This window comes from Trachinotus anak, unplaced genomic scaffold (genome assembly GCF_046630095.1).
Source record: "Trachinotus anak isolate AG129_WGS33_773 ecotype Australia unplaced genomic scaffold, CSIRO_AGI_Tana_v1 ptg000007l, whole genome shotgun sequence".
Taxonomy (NCBI): domain Eukaryota; kingdom Metazoa; phylum Chordata; class Actinopteri; order Carangiformes; family Carangidae; genus Trachinotus; species Trachinotus anak.
Genome location: NW_027273858.1, coordinates 14,086,091 through 14,109,456, shown reverse-complemented (window position 1 = coordinate 14,109,456; position 23,366 = coordinate 14,086,091). Strand labels below are relative to the sequence as shown.

At 38.5% G+C, this 23,366-nt stretch overlaps 2 protein-coding genes across 5 annotated transcripts; one reads left to right on the top strand and one right to left on the bottom strand.

The window, feature by feature from the left end:
* The first annotated feature begins 1,763 nt into the window (after positions 1 to 1,763).
* On the top strand, positions 1,764 to 15,204 carry hmgcll1 (3-hydroxymethyl-3-methylglutaryl-CoA lyase like 1). The gene is made up of 9 exons (XM_071480835.1): positions 1,764 to 2,050; positions 3,628 to 3,705; positions 4,224 to 4,331; positions 4,716 to 4,811; positions 5,014 to 5,162; positions 6,052 to 6,115; positions 6,534 to 6,722; positions 13,400 to 13,525; positions 13,932 to 15,204. The coding sequence occupies exons 1-9, from the start codon at positions 1,958 to 1,960 to the stop codon at positions 14,034 to 14,036; spliced, it is 1,008 nt and encodes a 335-aa protein (XP_071336936.1). The 5' UTR covers positions 1,764 to 1,957; the 3' UTR covers positions 14,037 to 15,204.
* A 3,126-nt stretch (positions 15,205 to 18,330) lies between these two features.
* On the bottom strand, positions 18,331 to 23,038 carry gfral (GDNF family receptor alpha like). Of its 4 annotated transcripts, none has more exons than XM_071480834.1 (10): positions 22,605 to 23,038; positions 21,431 to 21,565; positions 20,961 to 21,092; positions 20,389 to 20,538; positions 20,154 to 20,213; positions 19,718 to 20,033; positions 18,956 to 19,215; positions 18,781 to 18,864; positions 18,584 to 18,665; positions 18,331 to 18,475 (listed from the first exon to the last, which is right to left on the bottom strand). In XM_071480834.1, exons 2-10 carry the CDS (start codon positions 21,465 to 21,467, stop codon positions 18,406 to 18,408), a joined length of 1,191 nt encoding a protein of 396 aa, XP_071336935.1. In that variant the 5' UTR covers positions 21,468 to 21,565; positions 22,605 to 23,038; the 3' UTR covers positions 18,331 to 18,405. The 4 variants fall into 4 exon arrangements, with proteins under 4 accessions (XP_071336935.1, XP_071336933.1, XP_071336932.1 ...); XM_071480832.1 differs by having other exon boundaries at positions 20,389 to 20,544; positions 21,431 to 21,604; positions 22,605 to 23,032; XM_071480831.1 differs by having other exon boundaries at positions 20,389 to 20,544; positions 22,605 to 23,032.
* Between the last annotated feature and the right edge of the window lie 328 nt (positions 23,039 to 23,366).

Here is a 23,366-nt window from a genome sequence, read left to right as displayed (position 1 = left end):
CAAATGCCAAACTGTGAGTCCTGAAAATCCTCCGTCCTTGAAGTTACAACATCAAAATTGCTTAAGATCGCCTTTTGAGGATTTTGTAATTAAGACCCAACTACATTAGAAGTAACGTGACAATTTGTGTTATTCTTATATCATATAAATGTACTACAGAAAAATGTTTTTACAGGTGCTTCACCAATCAGTGTTCCCTTTAAACCACAACCACAACTTTTAATATCTCTCTGATATCTTACAAAAAAAGCTATTTTTCATTTTCTCACAAATGTCAGATGAACTGTTTCCAAAGACTATTTTTTGTAAAATGTCAAATTTTCCTCTACTTACATCCCGTCTTAAACTTTAAAGTTTTTACTCACCTGCATTACATTATTGATTCCTAAAAGCAGGAAAGCCCCTGAAGGCCAGATCTTTAAAGTGACCCTCAGCAGCTGGTATTTGTCAAGATAAACTGTAGCTGCTGAGTTTCCTTGAAAGTAGAAATGTTAAAAGGCCAGTTAAGGTTAAATGATTGATCCAGATATCATTGATTGAAACCTTACTTTGTGATATTATAAGGAATAGTTTCCATAACATATTTATTTAAAAGGTTTTACGTACAGTCTACACACACAGCCCTGTGCTCTGTGGTAGTTCATTTGAACTGATTTAGTGCATCTGCAAAATGTTGTTTAATTTATTACTGAGTTCTGATGCGTTCAATGCACGGATGTCTGAAAAGAATTTGAAGTCCAAAAAAACCACTAAAACCATGAAATTATATTAAATGAATGGACAATTATTTTCAGGCAGATATAACAACAGAAAATTACCTTTATTCATTTTTGGCAGAAACGATAATCTGCAGTTATTTGCTTTAATGTAAAAAGCAAAATAAAAGTTTAGAAATAAGGTTTAAAAGTTCTAGGCTTCAAAATTCAGTCATTAATGCTGCTGCACTGCTTTTCTGCAGGCGGACATGAATAAGTGATTAGACCTAATACACCAAAAGGCCATTTTAAATTTTAGGGGGTGGCAACTGATAGACATCAACCTTGAAGTCTGCTACAAAAAAGGCTTTTCAGGGCTGATCATATGAGTCGCCCTCCTCCCCTGAGAGAGAGGTAGAGGTCTCTCATCACAGAGCAGTTTAGCGCGGTGAGATGGTTGAATGCTAGGACTTCATTAAGCCCCTCTATTGTTAACATCTGGGTTCAGAAGAATGGCTCTTTCTCTGGTAAATGTTGCCCTAGCTTAACAAGGGATTTTATTACACCATGCAGTTGACATTGGCAGCAGTGGCACGTCTGGCAATGGAAAGCCCTCAACTGTTTAGGTCACAGGAAATCAATCAAAGCAGCATGTTTCCCTTAAGCATTCAGTTCTCACTGGAACAGGGAGGTGAATCTAACCTTGTTGTTGAGTCAAGATAACTATAAAACCTTTGAGTGATTACTGTTTTAAATGCTTCCCCAGTGAAGAAAGCGTTCAGTGTTCAGCCTGTTAATAAATCATCTATGCAAACTCTTCCTTCCTTATAGTTCCCTTTTCCTGCCCTGCACCTGCATCCCGTTTTTTGGATGCACATATTACATCTTTCCTCAGAATGTTTCCACAAGAATTCCCAGTCCAGGTTGCAGCACTAATCTCCCACATCGCTCCATTTGCCACTTAGCTTCACACCATTTCCTCTCTCTCACTCTCCATCCACTCACAACCCCTCCCCCCCATCCCTCTCTGTTTTGATCCCCTCCCTGCAAGGGATGTGGCTGCCATGGCAACTGCTGAATCATCCTCCACCGTCTGCAGCCGTCCTCTAATTCCGTCTCCTCGTGCAGCAAGGCCCTTCATCGTCCAGGCCACCATTAGCATATTGATTTGAAGCTTCAATTTGCTATATTAGCTGCAGCAGTCTGTGCAGGTTAGTCTCAGAGGATAAAGAGGTGCAGCGGGCTGACCTGCAGCCATTCGGATGGGTAACGTACCCACTACGGTGAAGCACTGCTTGAGCTATGAGCAACTTACCCAGGACTACCCATGGCTGAGACGCTGGCTGCAGGAGAAGGTGGGCGTCGTTTTTCTTGTTCCTAATCTGCTGCACATGCTCTGCCACATGACTCTCTCATGACAGAGAGGCTGCACAGCAGCCAGCCACTGATGACAGCGCTGATGCTGTGTGCTGCTTATGTAATGGTCCTCTTCCAGTGAAATTCTGCTCTGCTTATATATTATCCTATTTTTGAGGATACCTGGAATTCTCTTTAAATAAGAATGATAAATTGTTTTTATCTTTCTGAATTGACTGTATGTGACAAAGGATACAGACTAGATTTTTCTGTTTCTTCTAACTCCATTAGGCAGGATTATTTGATAATAATTTAACAAGAACAATATTTGTTTCTTGCAAATGAACTAACTGACTGCCCATTAAGGCTCTTTACATTCAGATACTAGGTTTATATGAATAGATTTGATATTTAATCAATTAAGTTAAGAAGAATCTGCAGTATGTAGCTTTTTAGCCTCTTAGAGCTCATTGTTTTGGTTTTATGGCCTGCACGTTTCTTGAATCTGAGTTAAGTCTGTGCTGCAACAACACAAGCATTTCATTGTTATCCTGTATTTGCATGGTCAAGTTCGTAAAGACTTAGTCGATTAATCAATTAGTTGATTATTTGTCTTGTTCTTTTTTGATAATCAATTGATCATCCATTTTTCGAGAATGGATAATGCAAACATTTTTCATTTTTCGTTTTTCACCCTCTCATATTTAAACTTTTTTTTGCTTTTCTTTGACAAACATCACAGTAAACTGAGTATCTTTGAGTACTGGATAAATCTTAAATTCACCTTTATTTCAGGCATTTTATCACTATTTTTGACTTTTAAGAGACTAATTACTGATTGCTTATTAGTAACTGCCAATTAGTTTCAGCCCTTAATTGTTACTTTTACTTGAGCGTTATTGCTGGGTATACTAAACCATGATAATGTATCACAATGCTGCTTATTCCAGATAATGACTCCAAATGAATGTTAATGTTGCTCCATGTCTGAAGATGCCATTAGCTACCTCATTAGCTGTTAGCCATGACAGTGAAATAAGCTGCTGAATCTGTCAGCTTCCTTGGTTTCTTTGCTAGTCGACAAAAGGCGATCAGAAGGATTGGTGGCTTTTGTTCATGTGCTGCTTTTTTAAGTGTCACCTTCAGTTAGCTAATGTTAGCTTCAGTTAGCTAGAAGTTAGCTAATGTGACATAAATTGTGTAATATTTAATCTCTCTTGAGGTTTTGCATTTAAATTCAACCAGAGCTTTTCCTTTAGAATTATGAGGTTCAGGCCAGAAAAATACCCTGATCCTAGAGTACCCCTGTGGTTTTTGTGGAGTTACCCTTACCTCCTTCCCAGCCTTTTCTCTGTGACACATCTCCTGAGTTTGCATCCTAATGGCCTGACAAGCTAAGGTATATTTTGGCTCTCGGATTTCATCTGGCTTTGAGGTAGAGAGTTGTTCATGTTAGAAATGACATGTCCTGAAGCATCCCATGCCAAGAGGATGACTAAGTGCTTGTGTTCAGTGTCCTGTTGAGTGCTTTTCTTCTCCTTATTCTCTGCTCTGTTTCTCTTTGATATTTTGTCAGACCATTACAGGACACGAGTATCCAGAGTTTGTTAAAATCGTTGAGGTTGGGCCGAGAGATGGACTTCAAAATGAAAAGGTATAGACTGCCATTTCCGTCAGGAATCTCATTTATATTTATATGCGGCCTCATTTTGTATGACTATGCACGATCATCCCTGGAAACCCCCATTTTTTCCTGTGTCTGTCATACATAAAACAATCCATAACATATGGGTTCTGTGCCATAATTGCCAGGAGCATATGTTTCACATTTTCTTTGAAATTGAATAGGAGAGATGACACGACTTCTGGCTTAGTTTACTCTTCTTAGCATGTCACAGCTTTATGATTTCCTTATTGCACACCAGTGGTTTTACGGATTGTACTGGATGCAGAAATAATTTTATTTACCACAACATGTTACTATGAAAAATAGCGTGTATTTTGAAAGATCTGAAAAATAGTCATCGATATGGTAGATACACAAGATCCAGCATGATAATATAGCAGTAAATGTGATTGGCAAGCAGAGTACTGCCTGATATCTGTGTTGTACCTCTCATCTTGAGTGGAATCAAATCCAGAAAAAGCTGTTTCAGTTTCATTGTTTCCCAGGAAATTGTTCCGACAGGGGTGAAAATCCAGCTGATAGACATGCTCTCACAAACAGGCCTGTCTGTGATCGAGGCCACCAGCTTTGTCTCTTCAAAGTGGGTACCGCAGGTAATAACTCCTCTTTGTGCACAGCAAAAATAGTGCTGAGTGATTTATTAGGCTCTCTTTTTTCCTCGTCTGTGTAACTACTGAGGAAAATCTGCTCCTCTAGCATCCTTGTAAAGAATATTTAGAAAGAATATTTCCATATATTCGTCATATAGTGGCCTTCTCATTCCCTGTCATAAAGTGTTCCACTATTTACTTCCTGAAAAACAGTAAAATGTTTTGTTAATACAGAGTGAAAAAATAATTCTGTCAGGTAAGGATTGTCTGCTGCCCACAAGCATGAGAAAACATTTGTGCAGGACGAATCATGTATTCTCAGGAACATGTTCAGATGATGATAAAGGTTTATTTTTCTACATCATATGTTTTACCTCCGTCATTCAGATGGCAGACCACACTGACGTCCTCAGAGGAATCCAGAGAGAACCTCACGTTCAGTACCCTGTTTTGACACCTAACATGCAAGGCTTCCAGGATGCTGTAAGCATTAATTTTCAATTCAGCCTGATGATGTCTGCTACAAACCATAACTGTTTACCCATGCTTGTCAATTTGAGTTAATTGTTGGCACCACATTGTTTTTTTTGTCTTTTTGTCATATATATCTTGCACTTACGTAAATGTGACTCCAACGCAGTGTTCAAAACAGTTTTGCGAGTTCATTTTTCTCTCCTTTTTGAAGGTTGCAGCTGGTGCTACTGAGGTGGCGGTGTTTGGGTCAGCGTCTGAAACTTTCAGTAAAAAAAATATTAACTGCTCTATTGATGAAAGCATGCTGAGGTTTGAGGAAGTCATTAACGCTGCCAAACAGCAACAAATCCCAGTCCGAGGGTTAGTATTCTCTATGTATTGTCACTTGCAATGAGTGGAAACACATTTTACTTTCTGATTTTACTCTGATTATCACACTTGTTCTTTTGCTTCAAATGAAAACAAAACAGTTGGAAAGACTGTTTCTATATGTAGGAGAAAACATACGCTTCAGTAATGATACCTTTATAGCAAAGTTCCAGATGTTCACTATGTTATATCTATGCATTAGAAAACCACAAGTCCAGATGGACATTAAAGCAAAGCAAACAGAGAGTTACTGAATATAGCTTTTTTCTTACATGGAAAAGTAAGATGCTGCTGTAATGCATGATTTCTTAAATGACATGACAACAGAAACTCTCTGTCCAAAAACGATAAACACATCACAAGAAGAGTGGATTTAGTGTAAACACTGTCACTTTCTGAGAGCCAAATTATGTTGAGTCATTTACAAACGGCATCAAACTGATGTCTGGATTACCTCCAAAATCGAATCACCGATCTGCGAACCAAATCTCGTGTAAATCTTTTTGGATTCCTTTGTGATATCGCGCTGACGAACAGATGAATAGCCAAAGCACCAAGGCCAAAACACATCAGAATCAACAGCAATGCTCCAGAAGCTTCTTATCCTTATTTAAACTGAGTGAGTACATTTACCACAACAAACAGGAGTGACATATTTGGCTTTTCAAAATGGTGATTTATTTTTCAATGAATGTGCCTTGTATACAAATCTGTTATTAGGAATATAAAAACAAGAATAATAAAATAATCAGCAGATTGAAGTTCTCCATGTTACAGATTATTGCTGCTCTATCCACAGCAGTTGTTTAGTTTTTATTGTAAGTTGATAGTATCACATGCTATCAGATGTTACCCAAATAAAAATGCTGTCTTCTTTCAGATATGTTTCTTGTGCCCTTGGATGCCCCCATGAGGGACACATTGAACCTTCCAAAGTTGCTGAGGTGAGATTAACTTTATGGACATATACTGTAGACTGGAAGCTTATATTTTTCAAGGTTAAGTAATTATTATTGCAAGTTTTTTAATCATGCCTCTTCACGCATTTTTTTTTCTCATTTTATATGCACAATGAATTTATGAGATGACACTCGTTTCGTTGGACTATAGAGGAGCGGGCTCTTATCTCAACAGCATGTAAACTTGTCTGGCAACGTTCCCATGTGCATCACAAAGCTGAGTCATGGTTCCTTGGTTTCAGGCATTTAGGGAGATCTTTATATTTTACCCACAATAACCACAGACTGAACTGTCTTTAATGATGAAAAATAACCAGACTTGAAGAATACGTCGGCCTCAGATAACTGTTCTTTTACTATACTGTATGATTTCCTGTCATTGAGAACTTTTACTACTCTTTAGGTGGCAAAGAAGCTATACGAAATGGGCTGTTATGAGATTTCCTTGGGGGATACCATCGGTGTTGGTACTCCAGGGTCCATGTTTAAGATGCTGCAGAGTGTGATGAAGGAGGTGCCCGCTGACACTCTGGCAGTTCACTGCCATGACACTTATGGGCAAGCGCTGCCCAACATCCTGACTGCACTCAAGGTAGGAACTCATAATATACAATATATCCAGTCATAATAATTGATTATGTCATCATCATTACATGATTTTTATAACAATCAATAAAAGAAAAAATAGAGCTAGCAGTAGATGTAGCGGGAATAAATTACCTTAAGGAATTTATTAAAACTTTCTACAAAGTAAGACAAAAAAAAACAAGTCATTAGCTAAATTGTCCATTAAAACATTGATTGCATTTTGCCAACTTTGATTGTAAAAAATAAGATTAGATAATAAGATTAGATAAGTCAATAGACACAAAAAACGTAAAGATAAACTAATCAATATTAAGAGCAAAAGAGAAAAACAAGGGCAAAAAGAAAATACAAACAAACAAACTCTCCCAGAACCCGGAACCCGTAATTACGGTTAATATATAATCTATCCAGAAACTGTGGGAAAGGTTTACAAGTGCTGCTCTCTGGCAAGACTGTGCTGCCTCTCTCTAAGCACCTGGCATTCCTGGAAGTCCTTATATGAGGGGGAACTGCTCCAAAAGTTGGGTGGAGAGACCTGTGAATTCTGGGAAAATGTCGAGGAAAGAGCTTGAAAATTTGCAAAGCCTGGCAGAAATCAGGCATCTTTTAAAATAGAGTTAATGAGAGACCTGATGCCCCTGAAAATTTGGTGAAAGGAAGCAAACATGAGGGCTGTTTGAGAAGGGAGAAAAGGTTGAGAAAGTCTCAGGCCTCTCTGAAGAAAAGAAATAAGTGGGTGCTGGAAGGACTGGTGTGGGGTCACAGCTCTCACTCACACTTGTTTGATGTGAAGAAAAGCACGAAAAAGCATGCTGATCTTTGTGTGAGAGATGTGAAAAGTGTGAGCACTTTATCTGACAGGGGTCTGTAGGAGGCTTACAAATACTGGCATGATTGGACGAGGAGGCAGCAGTTAGCGGTCCAGCTTCTCCACTGTACCGGCACAAGACAGCAGTGAATCATCCTCCTGATCCTCACATCCACTCATGTTAAATTGTTTGACAGCTTTTCTTTGTGCTTTCCCAGTGGCTTGGCAAGGATTCTTTGGGCACCTTCTTTTACATGCACATCCTTCTCCTTCTGATGAATATAAATATTCTTGTGGAGAGCCGCAGGCCGATGGATAAATGCCCAGCATGTGCATACATCAGTTTTGTTACTCATGATGACATGACAAGGAGCAACCAGATGTGGAAGCAAAGTCGAGGTGGTGATTCTTGTTCCAGGATATCTTTCAACTTGCTGAAGTAACTGCCAACATTGTAGAGATCACAAGTCTTTTCTGAGGCTTTAAATCATTCTTCCTGCTGGGGATAATCATATGTTAAGCTGCTTCCAATCCATCTTTTTAGACAATTTTACAGTACATTTAAAGAGACCGTTTTTTCTTCATTTTTATAAGAGCTATGGAAATAGAATAGTGCAATAGTGTTTATTTTTCACTAGAATCAGGCAAGGGGAAGTTATATTCTTATCAATTAGGCCATTTATTTTGGCCATTTAAGGTTGTTTGAATTTAAATTAAAGTATTTTAGAGCTTCTATGCTCTAGATTTAATAAAAAACATATAATATAAATCACAAAAGTACTGCTGACATTCTTCTCTTAAACAAATATTGTCATTTTGAGTATTGAGCTGACCACAATGATGAGATGTTTATGAAACACACTGTAAACCTGAATTGGCCTTGAGCTTTAATGGCAATGTGTCATTTTACGACATTATGAATGTATCCTCTGTTCAGGGAGTATTGAGAGGGCCCAAAACAAATGTGTAGGTTACAATGGGACACACAGAAAACCAGGAACCATCAGTCAACAAGGAAGAGGGACATTAAGAAACATGATCTTAGCCTCGCCACAAAGTAAGATGATTCACAAACTGCCCTCTGAAAAAAAAAATCCCAGAATCTTAATGAACATAAGATATTTCCAAAGGGCCCTCCCATCACAGTACACAAGGATTCAAGTGAAAAAAACTTCACGGACTATTATAGTTATATACTCCATTATAAGCAACTCACAAAAATGTAATTAGCTTGTAAACCCCGGTAGAAGAGCTCTCGTCGGGATGATTTTCACCTCTCTGCCTGTAGCAAGTCTATAACTGACATAAATCCAGACATAAAACAGAGGTAACGCAGATATGGCTGTATCAGTTCTCTGGAGCACATTGTCATTGCAGAAGAGGAAGCTCATTGGGGGCTGGGTGGGTCAACAGATGTGAGGGGGTCAGCACAAAGGCTCACCTATTCAGTGTCTGTTGGACAAAGCATCTGAAAGCTAGGTGGATAGAAGGGCCCTGGGGGGCTCCTAACTCATCTGTCGCTTGGCTGTTGAACCCTGACAATGCTGTGCTTAAAGGCCAGTGGAAAATGATCCCTTCATTCGCTCGCTGCTGAGCACATGATGAGCAGTGTCGCAGCTGCAGACCAAACTCAGAGAAACTTCGAGAGCGCTTTGTTTCATAGGACTGCAAATATCTGGTGTGTAGAAGATAATTATGCTTTTTGACTTTTAGTGTGTGAAATGAATGAATAATTACTGTGGTAATGTTAACCAAAAATGTACTGCACTCTTTATCACATAAGAACAAAAAAGACCTGGAAGTTTTAAGACCTAGAAACATTTATTTAACAAGAGTCACACACCCACCAAGACAAAGCAGCTCAGTGTTATTACTGTAAATTCAGTAACTAATTATGTGTTGTAACTGGAAGATTTTCACATATTACACACATTTATTCCCTATTATTATTATTAGATTTTTCTAATTGACAAAAGTAGGGCAGTTATTATTTCCTATTGAATTCCTATAAACATAAATAACATAACTCATTAATGTTCGTGTTTTTAATGAGAATTAGCCTATGAAGAATAAATACATGTCATCTCATAGTATTATGACTTGAGATAGCAGGTACGTCTATACTTCCAACTTCTACATTTTTCGCTGTAATCCCAAAAAAACAAAAAGCAACATGATTTACAGTTCACTCTGTCAGGACACAAAGCACAACAAGATTTACTGTAATATTGATAATATATGGTACTAGTCATCTGTAACACTGTAACACTGCGCTAAAGTGAAGCTCAACAATGTCCATGTGTAAAGTAGCAAATATTTTTAAAGTTAGCTTTGATTTTGGACGCCGGAGTGAGAAAGCACAGAGGGATGGTGAAATTCCTCTGTGGATCATACTTAGAATGATTCATCACAGCTGCCCCATGGCCACAGAAAGTAATAGCAGCCGGGGATATTTAGCCTACCATTTGCTCACCCATAAACAAGATGGAAATGAAAGATTTTATCATAGTTTTTCATTACTGTGTGCCAGAAGTCCACACCACCAACTGGGAGAGAAATGAATTCCCCCAGCGCTGTCAGCCCTGAGTCACTTCTTTTGTTCCTGATAAAGACATTCCTCAGTCTTTGTACCTTTTCTTTTTTTTTTTTTTCTTCATGAGGTCTGGGGGGGCTTTGTAACTAACCTACTCCTGGCAGGTCACACAATGACAATGTATGTACTTAGATTTCACAGGCTTGGCAAGGAAAATTATTTATTCTTACCCACAATTTTGGCGTATTGTGTATTGCTGCAGCTGGAGAATACAGTACAACCTGTTTGTGCACACACTTGAGCTCTCCGCTAACAATAACATTCTGCAGTGTTTTCTTTTTTCTTCTTGTCCATGAGGCACTATTCAGTCATGACGGCCTGTTGATAACTTCTGTACAACTTTCTGTTGGCCTCTTTTGCAGATGTTGATATGTCAGTGTTATAGCTGACATTTATAACATTGCCATATTCATGTTCTTCATCGTCCTCTTCATCACGACTGTCAACAACATTATCATCACTGTTTTGTCACTTTTGAGTGGTGAAGTGCTTTTTTTCAGAGGAAAACCCCACATGATTACAGACAGCAATAAATAATTGCACACTCTGGAGTTTTACTATATTATTATTTATATAAAATAATAATAATAATAATGATATAGTATTAATATATATTCTTAAATAATACATAATAAATTTTATAGATACTGACAGAAGGTAAAGGTTAAAAATGGTTTTAAAAAGATGAATGCATTTATACGTGTACAGTATATACAATGATATAAGAGGATACAACAATGTAAGGATATATAGTAAAAACTATTACACATACACTGTCACATTCAGAACCTTACACTAACCAAAAAGAATAAAAATCTCATTTTAGGTATAATATTTCAAAAAAATGCCGAGGACGCATGAAGCCCAGCCTTCTGGTCATTTTCATTTTGATAAAATAAGTTGTAACTGTTGTAACATTTTTAAATATTGAAATCAAGTATTATTAAAGATTATTAAATATGTTTTTACTGTGACTAAGACTTGGTCAATAAACATACGAGCAGGTGTATTTGGCACAGTCTGTGTCTATGGAAACTAGTCGCTAGCCTGTTTTTCATGGATGCAGATTTATTAGTTCTGGCAGCTCTAACCAAATACATTTCTTTTTTTGGGGTTACAAAGTTAAATATGCTTCAATTTCCCTCTTGCCGGCCACACAGCTTCTGTCTGAATGTAAAGACATAAATTTTAAAGCACCAAGATTTTAAATTACCATCAGAATTTTTGCTATATTAACTAATTGTCAAAATTCAGTAATCCATGAAGAGGTAAAGATGAATGACTTGATTATAGTTCAGAATTTTTATGCTCAAATAAATCATGAAAGAATTCTCTATGTTTGTTTTGTCTATCTCCTAGCTGTCCTCCAGTATCTGGGCTTTGCATTCCAGCTTCCTGGAAAGAGGTTATATATGTGTCAGCAGTGGATCTGTGACAGTTTTCTTTCAGCTTCCCAGTTTATGTAGCAGTGGGTAAAGCATCACTGCTGCGTATCCCTCAGTGAATACACACTCTCTCTCTCTCTCACTGACGCAGTTATAAAACCAAAATGGGAGCATGTCCATCCTCAGCCTCGTCCACTCAGTGTGTAGAATGTCAACAAGCTTATCCCAAATCACGCAAGTTTGAAAATGCGCTGTGTCGTTACCCAGGAATGTATTGTTTTTATATAGCCACAGCTCACTGGATATGGCTTTTTTCACACTGAGCGCACATCTGGTTTCTGGGCAGTGTGAACCGAACTGAGCATTGGCAAGCGGGAACTGCTGACCACCAATCCCTGCGCGATCACTGTCCAGAGGAACAGGGCATGCTGCTGAAGGCTCTGTTTTGTTCCTCTCGGAAACAGTATGCTGAAGACCCCTGGCCTTACACGGTTAGCAGCTGAAAGCGAGAGGATTGGCATGGTAGATTACAACTCTGTGTTTATACTACAAAAATTCTGCCTAGTACAATATCCTGCTCTGGCTTGAACCAAGGTCTGGAAATCTTGTGCACTGCACACACACCGGAGTAGATCTCCTCCTCCTTCTACCCCACCTCCTCCTCTCCTCTTGCCAACACAAACAGCAATTACGGCTGGCTCAGACAGCCCCTGAAAGAAGTAGGTTCTTGTCTGGAGGAAAAGCAACCAATTAGCAGCATTGTTCAAAAAAAAAAAAAAAAAAAAAAAGGCAGTAGAGATTCTTTTAATTTAGCTTGCTTGGTCATGCTCCATGGGGAGAAAGTCCTTCATGACCCAATGCCACTGAGAGGATCAGCGTGTTAATTTTGTCTCACTGTGGGATCCTCTGACATCTGGCTCTGCCACGGAAGCTGGAAAACATCTTTAATATTCTCATGACGATCCCAGGGACATGTGGAAAACATCCTGAGACCTGAGTCTGTAATGACTCTGAAAAACTGAAGGTCTGGCTTCATCATTTTTTGGTGTGAAAACAAAGGTTCTGTACGCTTACACAGCAAGCACTACTGTTTTATCTCTTTATGTATTATCTGTATTCAGAGAAAAGTCAATCTCAATAGATGAACTCATCCCGCCACCCGGCATCAACATTAGTTTACACAAAGCAGTGAGCTCATACTTCCTGAGCAGCATTTTAAGATGTTTGGTGAGCTGTCCAACAACAACAACAACAACAACAACAACAACCAAAAAAAAATGCCAACTGAAAACGCATCATAAATTTTCATGTCGCGGGCAGACACTTGATATTGTAGACCCTTAAAAAAATATATTTTCCCTCTAAATATTGATTATAATCAGCCAATGAACCAAATCCCTGAAATGAGGACACATTTGAGTAGTAATGTTACAATTCCTGTATTGTTGGCACAGTGTAAGAGGACACCATCCAGCCAAGGAAAAAATGTCTTCTCAGTGTGGCAAGAAAGTGAATCCCCATGGTTAAGGGCAGAGTAGTGCTGTAAAAACATGAGTACCCAGGAGAATCAGAAACATATGAAATGTTCTGTTCAGCATTTATAATGTTCCTCTCATATGAACAAGGCCGTAATTATGTGGTGCTGGTGGTTTGAGCTGACAAAGAGGATGACTAAGCTATACTGTGGGACATTCTGTGCCCACTCATCTTCAAGACATAAGCCCACAGTTCTCCTAAACAGCTGTAAAACACGACCGCAGGCCCGGCAACGGCGCGCGGCCGTGCAGCCTGCAGGGTCGAACAATTCAACAGAACAAGGATCTTTGTTCCTAAGATTTTACCTGAGGTGAAGTCTGTGTTGAGGTGCTGAATGTCTCTGTTGTGTGTCCTTGCAGATGGGGGTCTGTGTGGTGGATTCGGCAGTAGCTGGCCTGGGAGGCTGCCCGTACGCTCAGGGTTCATCTGGCAATGTTTCAACAGAGGATGTTCTCTACATGCTCCACGGCATGGGGATTGAAACTGTGAGTATGTCTTCGCCGTGCACTTGGACAGACCTGCTGCATTTTACATTTCCCAACGCATCAACCAAACTCAAAGCTATACAATCAGTCTGAGCTCATTTACATAAACAGATCACTGTGCAAACATACTGCTCTGTAAATATTTATTTTTATAATATCAGTGGTTTTACAGAACTTGCACAAGCCCACAGTGTTGCATGCACCTACCCAGGGACAATTTATTTAACAATTCCTACCCCTGCTGGTGGAATATTTTCACTGCAGTTTAGTTTTCTCCCACCTGTTGTACGCATCCATTTACATCCTTTACACTGACTGTTACTTACTGTTTGTTCATCTCACCCACATTATATCGCATTGTAGACATGGAGACAGATTAACAGATACTACGATCATTTATCTGCAGGGTGTGAACCTCGCAAAAGTTATCGAGGCCGGTGACTTCATCTGCAACGCTTTATGTCGCAAGACAAACTCCAAGGTCGCCCAGGCCCAAGGCAGATCATTGTGATGTGTTTCTGTAGAGGAATATGTTTTAATATTTCCATCTGTTCCATTTAAAGTGCTTCCCCTGTTGTTGCTGCCTTTCAATTTGTTGCCTATGCCGCTGTATCTGAAGTGCATTGTACCTTGTTTTAAACTTGCTCTAAATCTGAAACAAATACTCTCAAGAATAATCATAAGATTTCAACATTTGTGTTGCAAAACCACCTCTTTCAATTAGAGTTTCCTTTTTTTTAACTTTCATTGCCACATTTTGGCATTTATGCAGACCTGAAAGACCTTTACGATCTGCTGAAGTGTCACATGTTTTGTGTAATATTTTTGTTATGTTATTTTCTGCTCTGTATGATTGGACATTACGAGGACAGGTCACATCAGCTTAAAAATAACTTAAGGGAGACGACTGACTCTAACAAGACCTTTTACTCATGATAGAGGTCTAAATTGATTAGATATGAATACATGTGGCCTTTTCACAGGCTGAATTATCCACTTCTATTTTTAAACATTCTGACATTTATTTGGCAAATAATTGACAAATAAACCCAGTAAAGATCAGTCACCGTTATTACTTTGCATCGCTCAGTGGCCTTATACAATTAAAGTAACAGAATAAGAATTAAGTTGCTTTGGCTGTGCGCTGAAGTTTATTATTGCCACAGGTATTTCATTTGAATAAGACAAACTGCAAAAAGAAAAAAAGCCTCCTTGCTACTTTATAAATATGAATATTTCCTTATGCAGAATACTTCTGAGGATCTTTCCAGCTTTTCTTCCCCGGTCAGATTCTGTGTGACTAGCAACCAGAAATAAGACTTCTCTCAAACTACTAGAAAAATCGCCATTTAAAAGAGATGGTTTTGCCCTCAGGTTTGCCAAAGAAGTGCCCCTTGACTGTTTTTTGCCATTAAAAAGCCATGACATAAGCTACCCTCTGTGTGAAAGTCAAATGTCTTTGCATTTCACCTGTGTCTCTCCTGTCTGTTTACATCCTGCTATCTGTAAAAGATAACAATAGAAACATAAATAATTGAATGTGACACTGAATTTTAATGAAGTTTTATCTAAAGCAAGATGTGACAAAAAAAAAACAAACATATGCTGTAATTAAGAAAAGTGAATATCATCTTTTTATGTTTGCATATGAAAATCGCAATAAAGACGAAAGAACTGTCGTGGACGTCTCTCTCCTGGTCCTCAGGACTTAGGACACCTCTGGTTTCCTATCCAGCAAGTTGATTGTTGTTAATTATATTCATCACGTATCCCAGTAGTAAGTCATTATAATTAGATGCTGGAGTGCAAGCCGGCTGGACTCTGGGAATGAATCAAAGCTCAACTCTAATGAATAGATGCAACAGATAACTGGCACATTTACATATGTGTATTAAGATGTGATAATTCTACTCACAATGGTCCATCTTTAACACATACTGTAAGCAAACCATTATTCATCAAAAAAATGTGTACATTGGAGTGCGGTCACTCAATAATGAGCAAACTTTGGAAGCTCAAATAACAGACACTGAATAGGATGAATCATCTGAAGGATCTGGAATTAAAAATACAATTTTATTGGTATTGCAGTAAAGAATTCTCCCACAGTTTTATATAGGAGCATACATATTTATTTTTCTCTGGTGCTGATCAGTGTGGTGTCATTTAATGAAAATGTGTTTCCTCGCTGAGGTTTTTTTTCATGGTTCATGCAAGTTCTCTGGTTCTGTTTTAGAGGCTGAGGTTTAACATTTTGACATGATATTTCTCACAGGGAGGTTCTGATTCAGTCTGTCCTGGAAATAAGGAATCTAAAATTTACTTGAGGTGAGTTGGCCTGTCGGCTAAAGCTGTTGTAAGCATGGTAACATTTGATGGCAGCACTGAGCACAAAGCATAGTTGAGCCTGATGTGAAAAACACCAGCTGTGTGAGTATTCAATCAAACTATAGACCACAAAGTATTGGAAAAAAAGAAAAAAAAAGAAAAAGATGACTGAAGGTGCCAACAGCGTTATTATGATTCATCATATTCATTCATCCCTCAGGAATAAATGATTGTGTGTACCAAATTTTGATTTTGATTTTGAACATTTGAATAAGTGAAAACTGCTGGTGGTGCTACATGAAAAGTCAGGAGATCAACCAAAATCATTAGGATTCATCCTCGCACTTGCACTTCAAACTGTTTTCTGAACAACAGCCAAACAACACCTAAGAACATCATCCGAACCAGCAAAGATTAACTCCCCACAGGAAGCTCTAGTGTAAGAGAGAACACAAGGTTTATCTTCAAAGGCAGACCAGATGAGAAATAATTGTTCACTGATCAACAGGATATCAAAAAGCTCGAGGAGGCTGTTAGGTCAAAATGAGGACTCTCATAAAAAAAAGTGCATCTAATGCCAAAAATAGATGGAGAAATTCCGAGCAAAGCAAACCCCTCCCCAACCTGCTTCACCTTCCATCCAACTTTTCCTCTATTATATTTCCATCCTCATCTTTGTGGTTGACTCTGTATTTAGAACTGTCTTCAGGCATAAAAAAATTACTATTATTTCCTAATACTGTTTATGCTTTTTTAGTTATCTCACCAGTGCTTTCCTCTGATCCCATCCTTTTTTTTGCTTGTAGGCAAATAGTAAAACAGAGCTCCCAAAGTCCCAAAAGGTGTACATACATTTTTTTTTTATCTTGCAAGCACAACATTTTATCTTGTGTGCACACTATAAATTGTATCTTGTGTGCTCAAGATAATATGTAGTGCACAAAAGATTAAAAATATTATCTTTAGGGGCTCCATAGAGCCATGTATAATATTTTTTATCATGCAGAGAAATGAGAAAAAGATAAGATCTTCATCTAAGGTTAAATCATAATAAAGAGTATACAAGTAAAAAGTAAATGTCATATAAAGGCAGTTCAGCTCAGTTCAGAACCTGGATGGCTGAAAACCTTCTCCAGCAGAATTAAACAAAATCCAAATTTCTATCATTCGTACCACAGCATTTAACCTCCCTGCTTGCAACTCTCCTCGGCACTTTGTCTATTTTTCATGCAAAACATCTTCTGCTTTGAAGTTTGATCAACTAAATCATCAAACAAAAAATAAATCGGATATTTGAACCATCTCCAGACTCTACATAGTCCTCCATGACTTTGACCTGGGCAAGTCCTTCATGCCTTTGTACCTCGATTACTGCAGCTCTTCATGTTTTGTCATCACTTACGTCTCCAAATAGTTCAATGGCTGAAGCAGGGTCAGAAAAGAGGGACCATATTAAACCCATTCTTGCCTCCTACAGTTGAAGTGAATTGACTTTAAAATTCTGCTGTTTGCGAACAAAGCACTAAATGGTCTTGCCGCTGCTTACATTTCACATCAGCTGTCTTTATGTCTCACTGTCAGAGAGCTGACATCGTCTGGCTCCCGTCTGTCTCCAGATGCAGGTCTAAGTGCTTTGTTGACAGGGCTTTCTGAATAGCTGTAACTGTGTAATTTCCTTCCACCTGCCTGCCATACTTTTTTCTGATGCTTTCTTAATTACATTTCAAGCATTGTTTTACTAGCTGGTGATATTCTGCCTGACCCCATATGCTCCTGTGTTTCTGTCTGAAGCCTTAAACCCCTGGCTGTTTCTCATACTGTATATATTTTTTTCATTTAATTTTCCCTTGTCCTCTATGTTGTTCTGTTTCTATATGCCGGGCTCTGGTGTGTTTAAAGTATAGACTGTATATAAAGGCTTAAAGCACTATAAAAACTTTTCTTTTAAAAGCTGCTTTTTTTTTTTCTGTGGATCAAAATACAGCTCGACACCTCAGAAATATGACATTTTCATCAAACTGTGAGTGTTTATTTAACAGATACACTGGAGGCCTGGAGCACCAATAAATCATCACAAAAAGACAACTGATGACTAAAAGTAATCTCAGATGTGTCAGATGTGTTAGATTGATTGATGGCACAAGTCAGTGTGAAATACATGAAAAGATCAAAAACTGAAGAGAGTTGATCGATCCATAAGCTCTGTCGTTTAAAGGTTTCTTTTGTGATTCAAGAAAAAAATCCTGTGTTCACTCATAAACATCATGGAAATCTCTACAACAGTATTTTCCTTTGAGACACTTATAGCTGTAAATGTTTTGTTTTATCAACCTTCTTAAATAGATTTTCTTTAATAAAGCACAATGAGACTGCTAAAACCTGTCATCTGTTACCAAGACCAGGGTTCACTACAAAACTTCATATCTTACAACGCTGCTGATATTTAGGTGACAAAATAAAAAAAAAAAACCCTCTGATAAGTTTAATCTTCTCAAATTTTTATGTGTTAAAATGGAACAAAGTGGTGATTTGTGATTTTAATGCCATTAACGTCAGAGAATAACAGCACAGTTGCCTTTCTGTGGATGATGTAATTTTGTTTTATCTCTTTTTCTCAAGAACCTACAAGACAAAAGAAAAAAATGTAAAAAAAAAAAGATGTGGTGTGTTATTGTTAAATATCAGGAAAATTTAACATATCTTGCAGTGACTTATTGTTGATGTACTTACCAAATTTTACTGACAACAGCCAAAGGTATTAATACAACAACTCCAACAAGTAGCACAGTTGCAAAAGCATACAGCAGATAATCTGAAGAGACAAAATATTTGACATTGAATACATGCAAAACTGTTCTGAAACTAACTAAATAAATATTTATTTTAATAACATCACAATGAGTATAAGGTGCTGAATTTCACATTACCATGTGACCATGTGTGACCACGCCCAGGCTGAGTGATTTCAGGAGGTTTAGAAGGACCACTGCTGCTGCTTTTCCAAGATGTCACTAAAAAGAGCATAAAAAAATCTTTACAATATTTCCAATAAACAAAATTGATCATTAAAATACCCGCCCTGTAAACCCATATCCTACTCACTGAAGTATGATCTGTTATGAAATACATCGTGAATCATGTTGCAGGCTTTCAGATCACCATTGTGCATGCCTCTGCATGAACAAGGGTGGTGAAGTGCTGTGGCCAAAGTGGCTAAGAAGGCCATTTTACATTCAGAGTCTGCACCAAGGATGAGGGTTGGATCCATGCTGGTGAAACACTCATCACCCTGGAGGTCGCTGTCGCTGCACAGAGCCTCTGCAGCGCTCCAGCATTTGGTTTGGAAAGTTTTTAACAGGTCTCTGGTAAATCGTGGAAAATAATATATACATCAGATTTCATCATCTTTAACATCCTGTAACAAACCATTACTTTGATGATTATTTCAAATAGATTGTGTTATTGAAATTTAATTGTGGGTCAGTAAATTGTGTTATAATGTGACATTTTTCTTTTTTAATGATTGGACATTTAAGGTTAATTAGATGCAAATTGTAAATGTTCCCTAAAAACGTACCAGTATCAAAGTACATGCTAAATTTGCCTTCAGCCACTCATTTATGAGTTCATTTCTAAATCTAGGTTTCCATATCCAACAGGTCTGCAGTATTTATAAATAAGCATTGCTTCGTTATTTAAAAATTTGTTGCTGTGGAATTCGTATCAACAAAAATTCTAATTTATTCTATATTGATTTTAACATGATCCAGAGTTAAAGACTGAACTTCCATCCTCAAATAATTTGTTTTCTGTAGTACTGTTGAAGTGTCCGACACATTGTAGAGAGGCAGAACAGCAACAAACCTGCAGTCACTGTCTTCAACACACTGGTGAACTGTGTCCTGGCAGATCCGGGTCTCGTCTCCACACGTGCCACTGTGCAGAGCAGTTTTCATATCCAGACAGCTCTGATCTGAAGCCTCACACTCACACATGACCAGCATCTCTGCAACATTCTGCGGCATGCTGCCGTAGAAGTGTTGAGTCACTTGCTGACAGAGCTCACGGTTGCACAGATCTGCCAAACATGCCTGGAGAACGGGTACAAGGTACCTGTTGCAAACTGCATCATTGACACAAACTGATATCCGGTCAGAGCAGGATCCAGCAGGGTCATATACTGTGAAAAGAGATGTGGCGAATGAGTTTTGAGATTTCACTAACATCACTTTTGTATTGATTGAATTAAATTTGTCATTTTATCTTCTCATTTGAGGTTAAACCAAAATAAAATTATTACCATAGCCTATCAAACTGCTTGACTTCCAGTCCGTCACTGTACTTCTCTTCTGCTGAGTTGCTGTTCAAACAACAGAAAACATGATCAGCTTTTCTACAACAAATGCCAGTTAAAACCAATCTGCTGTTCATGACACTCATTCTGCAGCACAATACTGTTTGTTCATACCTTTGGTAAACAAAAATGTAATTTTAGCTGTAAATTGTTATCGCAGAGCGCACTGAGAATACTGCACCTGGCTTTCCGTGGCATTGTGTGGCCAGCGCTTGTATAGAGTCACAAAGCTCCTCCTCCCAGGCACACACACACCCTCGCAGAGAGGGAAATTGGTCCAGTACAGTCTGGATGGTCATGTTACAGACCTCTGAGCCTTTTATTTGGCAGCCTTCATCTTGAATGACACAAACACAAGAGGGAGGCAGAAAAACAGGATTTTCCATGAGCGAGTGAGGTCTTGTTTGTGCAACAGGTGTTTCCTATGTCCTACTGCTCTGATTATTTCACATATGAAAGCTGTTTAGATGCAGATATAGGTAGACAGAATTAAATTTAGTATCATAATACTGGAATCTAGTGTCAAAACAGCAGCTGAAGGCCTCTTTATTATTATCTATTGACTTAGTTATATAGACTTTGCTCCAGGCTGTTGCCTCAGTTATTACATTTAAGCCATACTCCGAGAACTGCAATTCAGTTAAATAGCTTCATGTCCTGGGCTTCCTGAGGAAATGTAATCATTACTTTTTTTAAGGATAACAACATGTTCAAGTCCCCTGCAGCAGGAATAGTAAATTGGAAATGTGTCACCTTTACTGTTACAGATGCCGCCGATAAAAGCCTGCTCACTCGCGCATAAATCCGACATGCAGATATCCACAGAAGCCAGACAGTCAGAAGGTGCAGATGAACTGATGCTGGATATCTGAGGAATTACAATCCCTGAAATACAACACATACAATACAATACATTACAATAATTTATTCATTTACCTTGAAAGGTGATTATATGTGAATTATTGCATTATATTCATCTACATATCATTTGGATATTTTAATTTTATTTATAGAAAAGATTCAAAACATGAACATTTTACTTTGTTAAGTGTAGACATAACTTTGGTTGACTGTGCTGTATTGTAAACTACAAGACATGCAGCTCTAGTTTAAAGTTTTAGCTTTAGTTACACCCCTGATAAAACACATTCAGTTGAATTCAATCAGTTTTAGTATGTTAGTTAAAAAATATATTTTATAGTAACAGTTGACTATAGACTCACCAAGGATGACAGCAGCTTCCAGACGTGTTAGTTGCATGATAGCTATTGCAAAGCTGTGAGTTGATTGAGGCTCTCCTGCAGCTGATCTGTGCCTCACGTCGGTGTTGATGCACTTAAACTAGGATACACCACCCACTGTCAACAGGAAGCAACACGTTCACTGGAGGCTGTTCCCTGCACAGTGTAATGAAATGACACGTACGATTCACAAACAAGACAAACTAAAAACAAATATTTTGTACTGATGTAGTCATAGTGTATGCGGTTTTTATTTTTCTTGTGTCCAAAAGGTATGAGTGTATTTCTTTATAGGTAGGAATTAACAACCAGAATTGTTGTTGAAGTTGGTATTGAGATGTTTCAGCAGCTACAGAAAGTATTGGCAACATGACATGACTGTCACTACCACTAGATATCACACTATAGACCACCCACATCAAATGTTTCATCGGGCTTCATGGCCAAGACCTCCCATCCCTCCCTTCACTTTCTCAGTCAGCAAGGTGTTATGGAGCACAGCGAAAGCAGCCACTAAACACACAACAAAGCACAACTGAATAAAGTTACCATGTATACAAGAGCCAACAAAAAAAAAACAATCTAACCACAACCATTAGCCCAAGCCGTGATTGGCTACATAACAATGCTGGAAGTACGCCAGCTAGCAATAGCAACATTTGCCAAACAAATTTCAAATAAGGATAACAGCAAGTCGGCTAATGTTATTATGTCTATGGTAGCCGGTCACCAAAGAAAACAGACATGTGACACTCAAAAGTGCAATTTCTGAAGAAACTGTGGTGGGATTGCTGTTTCTGCATAAGATGAAGCTAAACTTTGTTACTGGCTTGAATTTGTATGAAGACAAAAGGGAAGAGGGATGAAAAAAGCAAATTGTGGTGGACACAGTGTATCGATGTGAGTCATATTGTTTAAATGACTTGAAACAGTCATGTAAATTATAGGATCTCTGGCTCCGGCCAGGGGAGGCAGCTAGCTTCACTCCCTCTCAGCTTTCTGACAGGTGAAAGTTTTATCTGCAGCCATGAAAAGCAGCAGCTGAGACACTGAACTAAGTGCGGTGCAGCAAAATAGAAGAAAAGCTTTGTTTTTCCTTTTCTGTTTTATTGCCTGAAAGTACACAGACACATCACAGCCATGCTGTCAGACTTACCTCTAATACCGTGAAGTTGATTTCTTTGTGATAATGGGATCTAACAGCCTGGGTGAAGCTTCCTTCTCTTTGCTGAGGTCGGGGTTTTTTTTTATGGAGATCGACATGATGAGGAGGAGGAGATTTGAGCATCTACTTACTAACCATGAACTATACACAGAGCCAGGCACAACCTGGTTGACAATATTTCAAGGAAAGATGGCACGTTTCTGCCCATTCCCTGTATGTGGGCCGTCTATAAACACAGCCAGCCATCCTCTGTTCTGGTTCTTCCCTGCACGCCCCATTTCCTGTTCACCCAACTTCTGACTTCTGTCACAGGCGAGAGGTTTCTGTGTTTGTTTGTTTGTTCCCCAGTTTAACTTTCTTATGCTGTTGTTGAGTTCTGGTAAAGACTTGATCGAGATCTGACTGAAGTGCAGATGGCAGGTGGCTGAGTACAACAACCCACTAGTTTGAACATGCCCATTACCAGTTCTGGTTGTGGGTAAGAATGGCTGTTGTTAATTTCCTGCTATTTCCTGCTATTTTCCCCATGCCAACCTTTCCCTTAGATGCAGGATAGAATCAGATTACATGACTGCTCTTATTAAGGCATGTTGGGATCACAAACACTGCATGGAAGCCAGTTTATGTCCCGGTTTAAAATCTTCAAATAAAATTTGTCTCAATAGATTTTGTTAGTTGTTAGTACTTTTGTAACTCTACAAGCACCATCAATATTTTTAAACAGTGGAGCACTGCTTCTATGGGAAAGGGCTC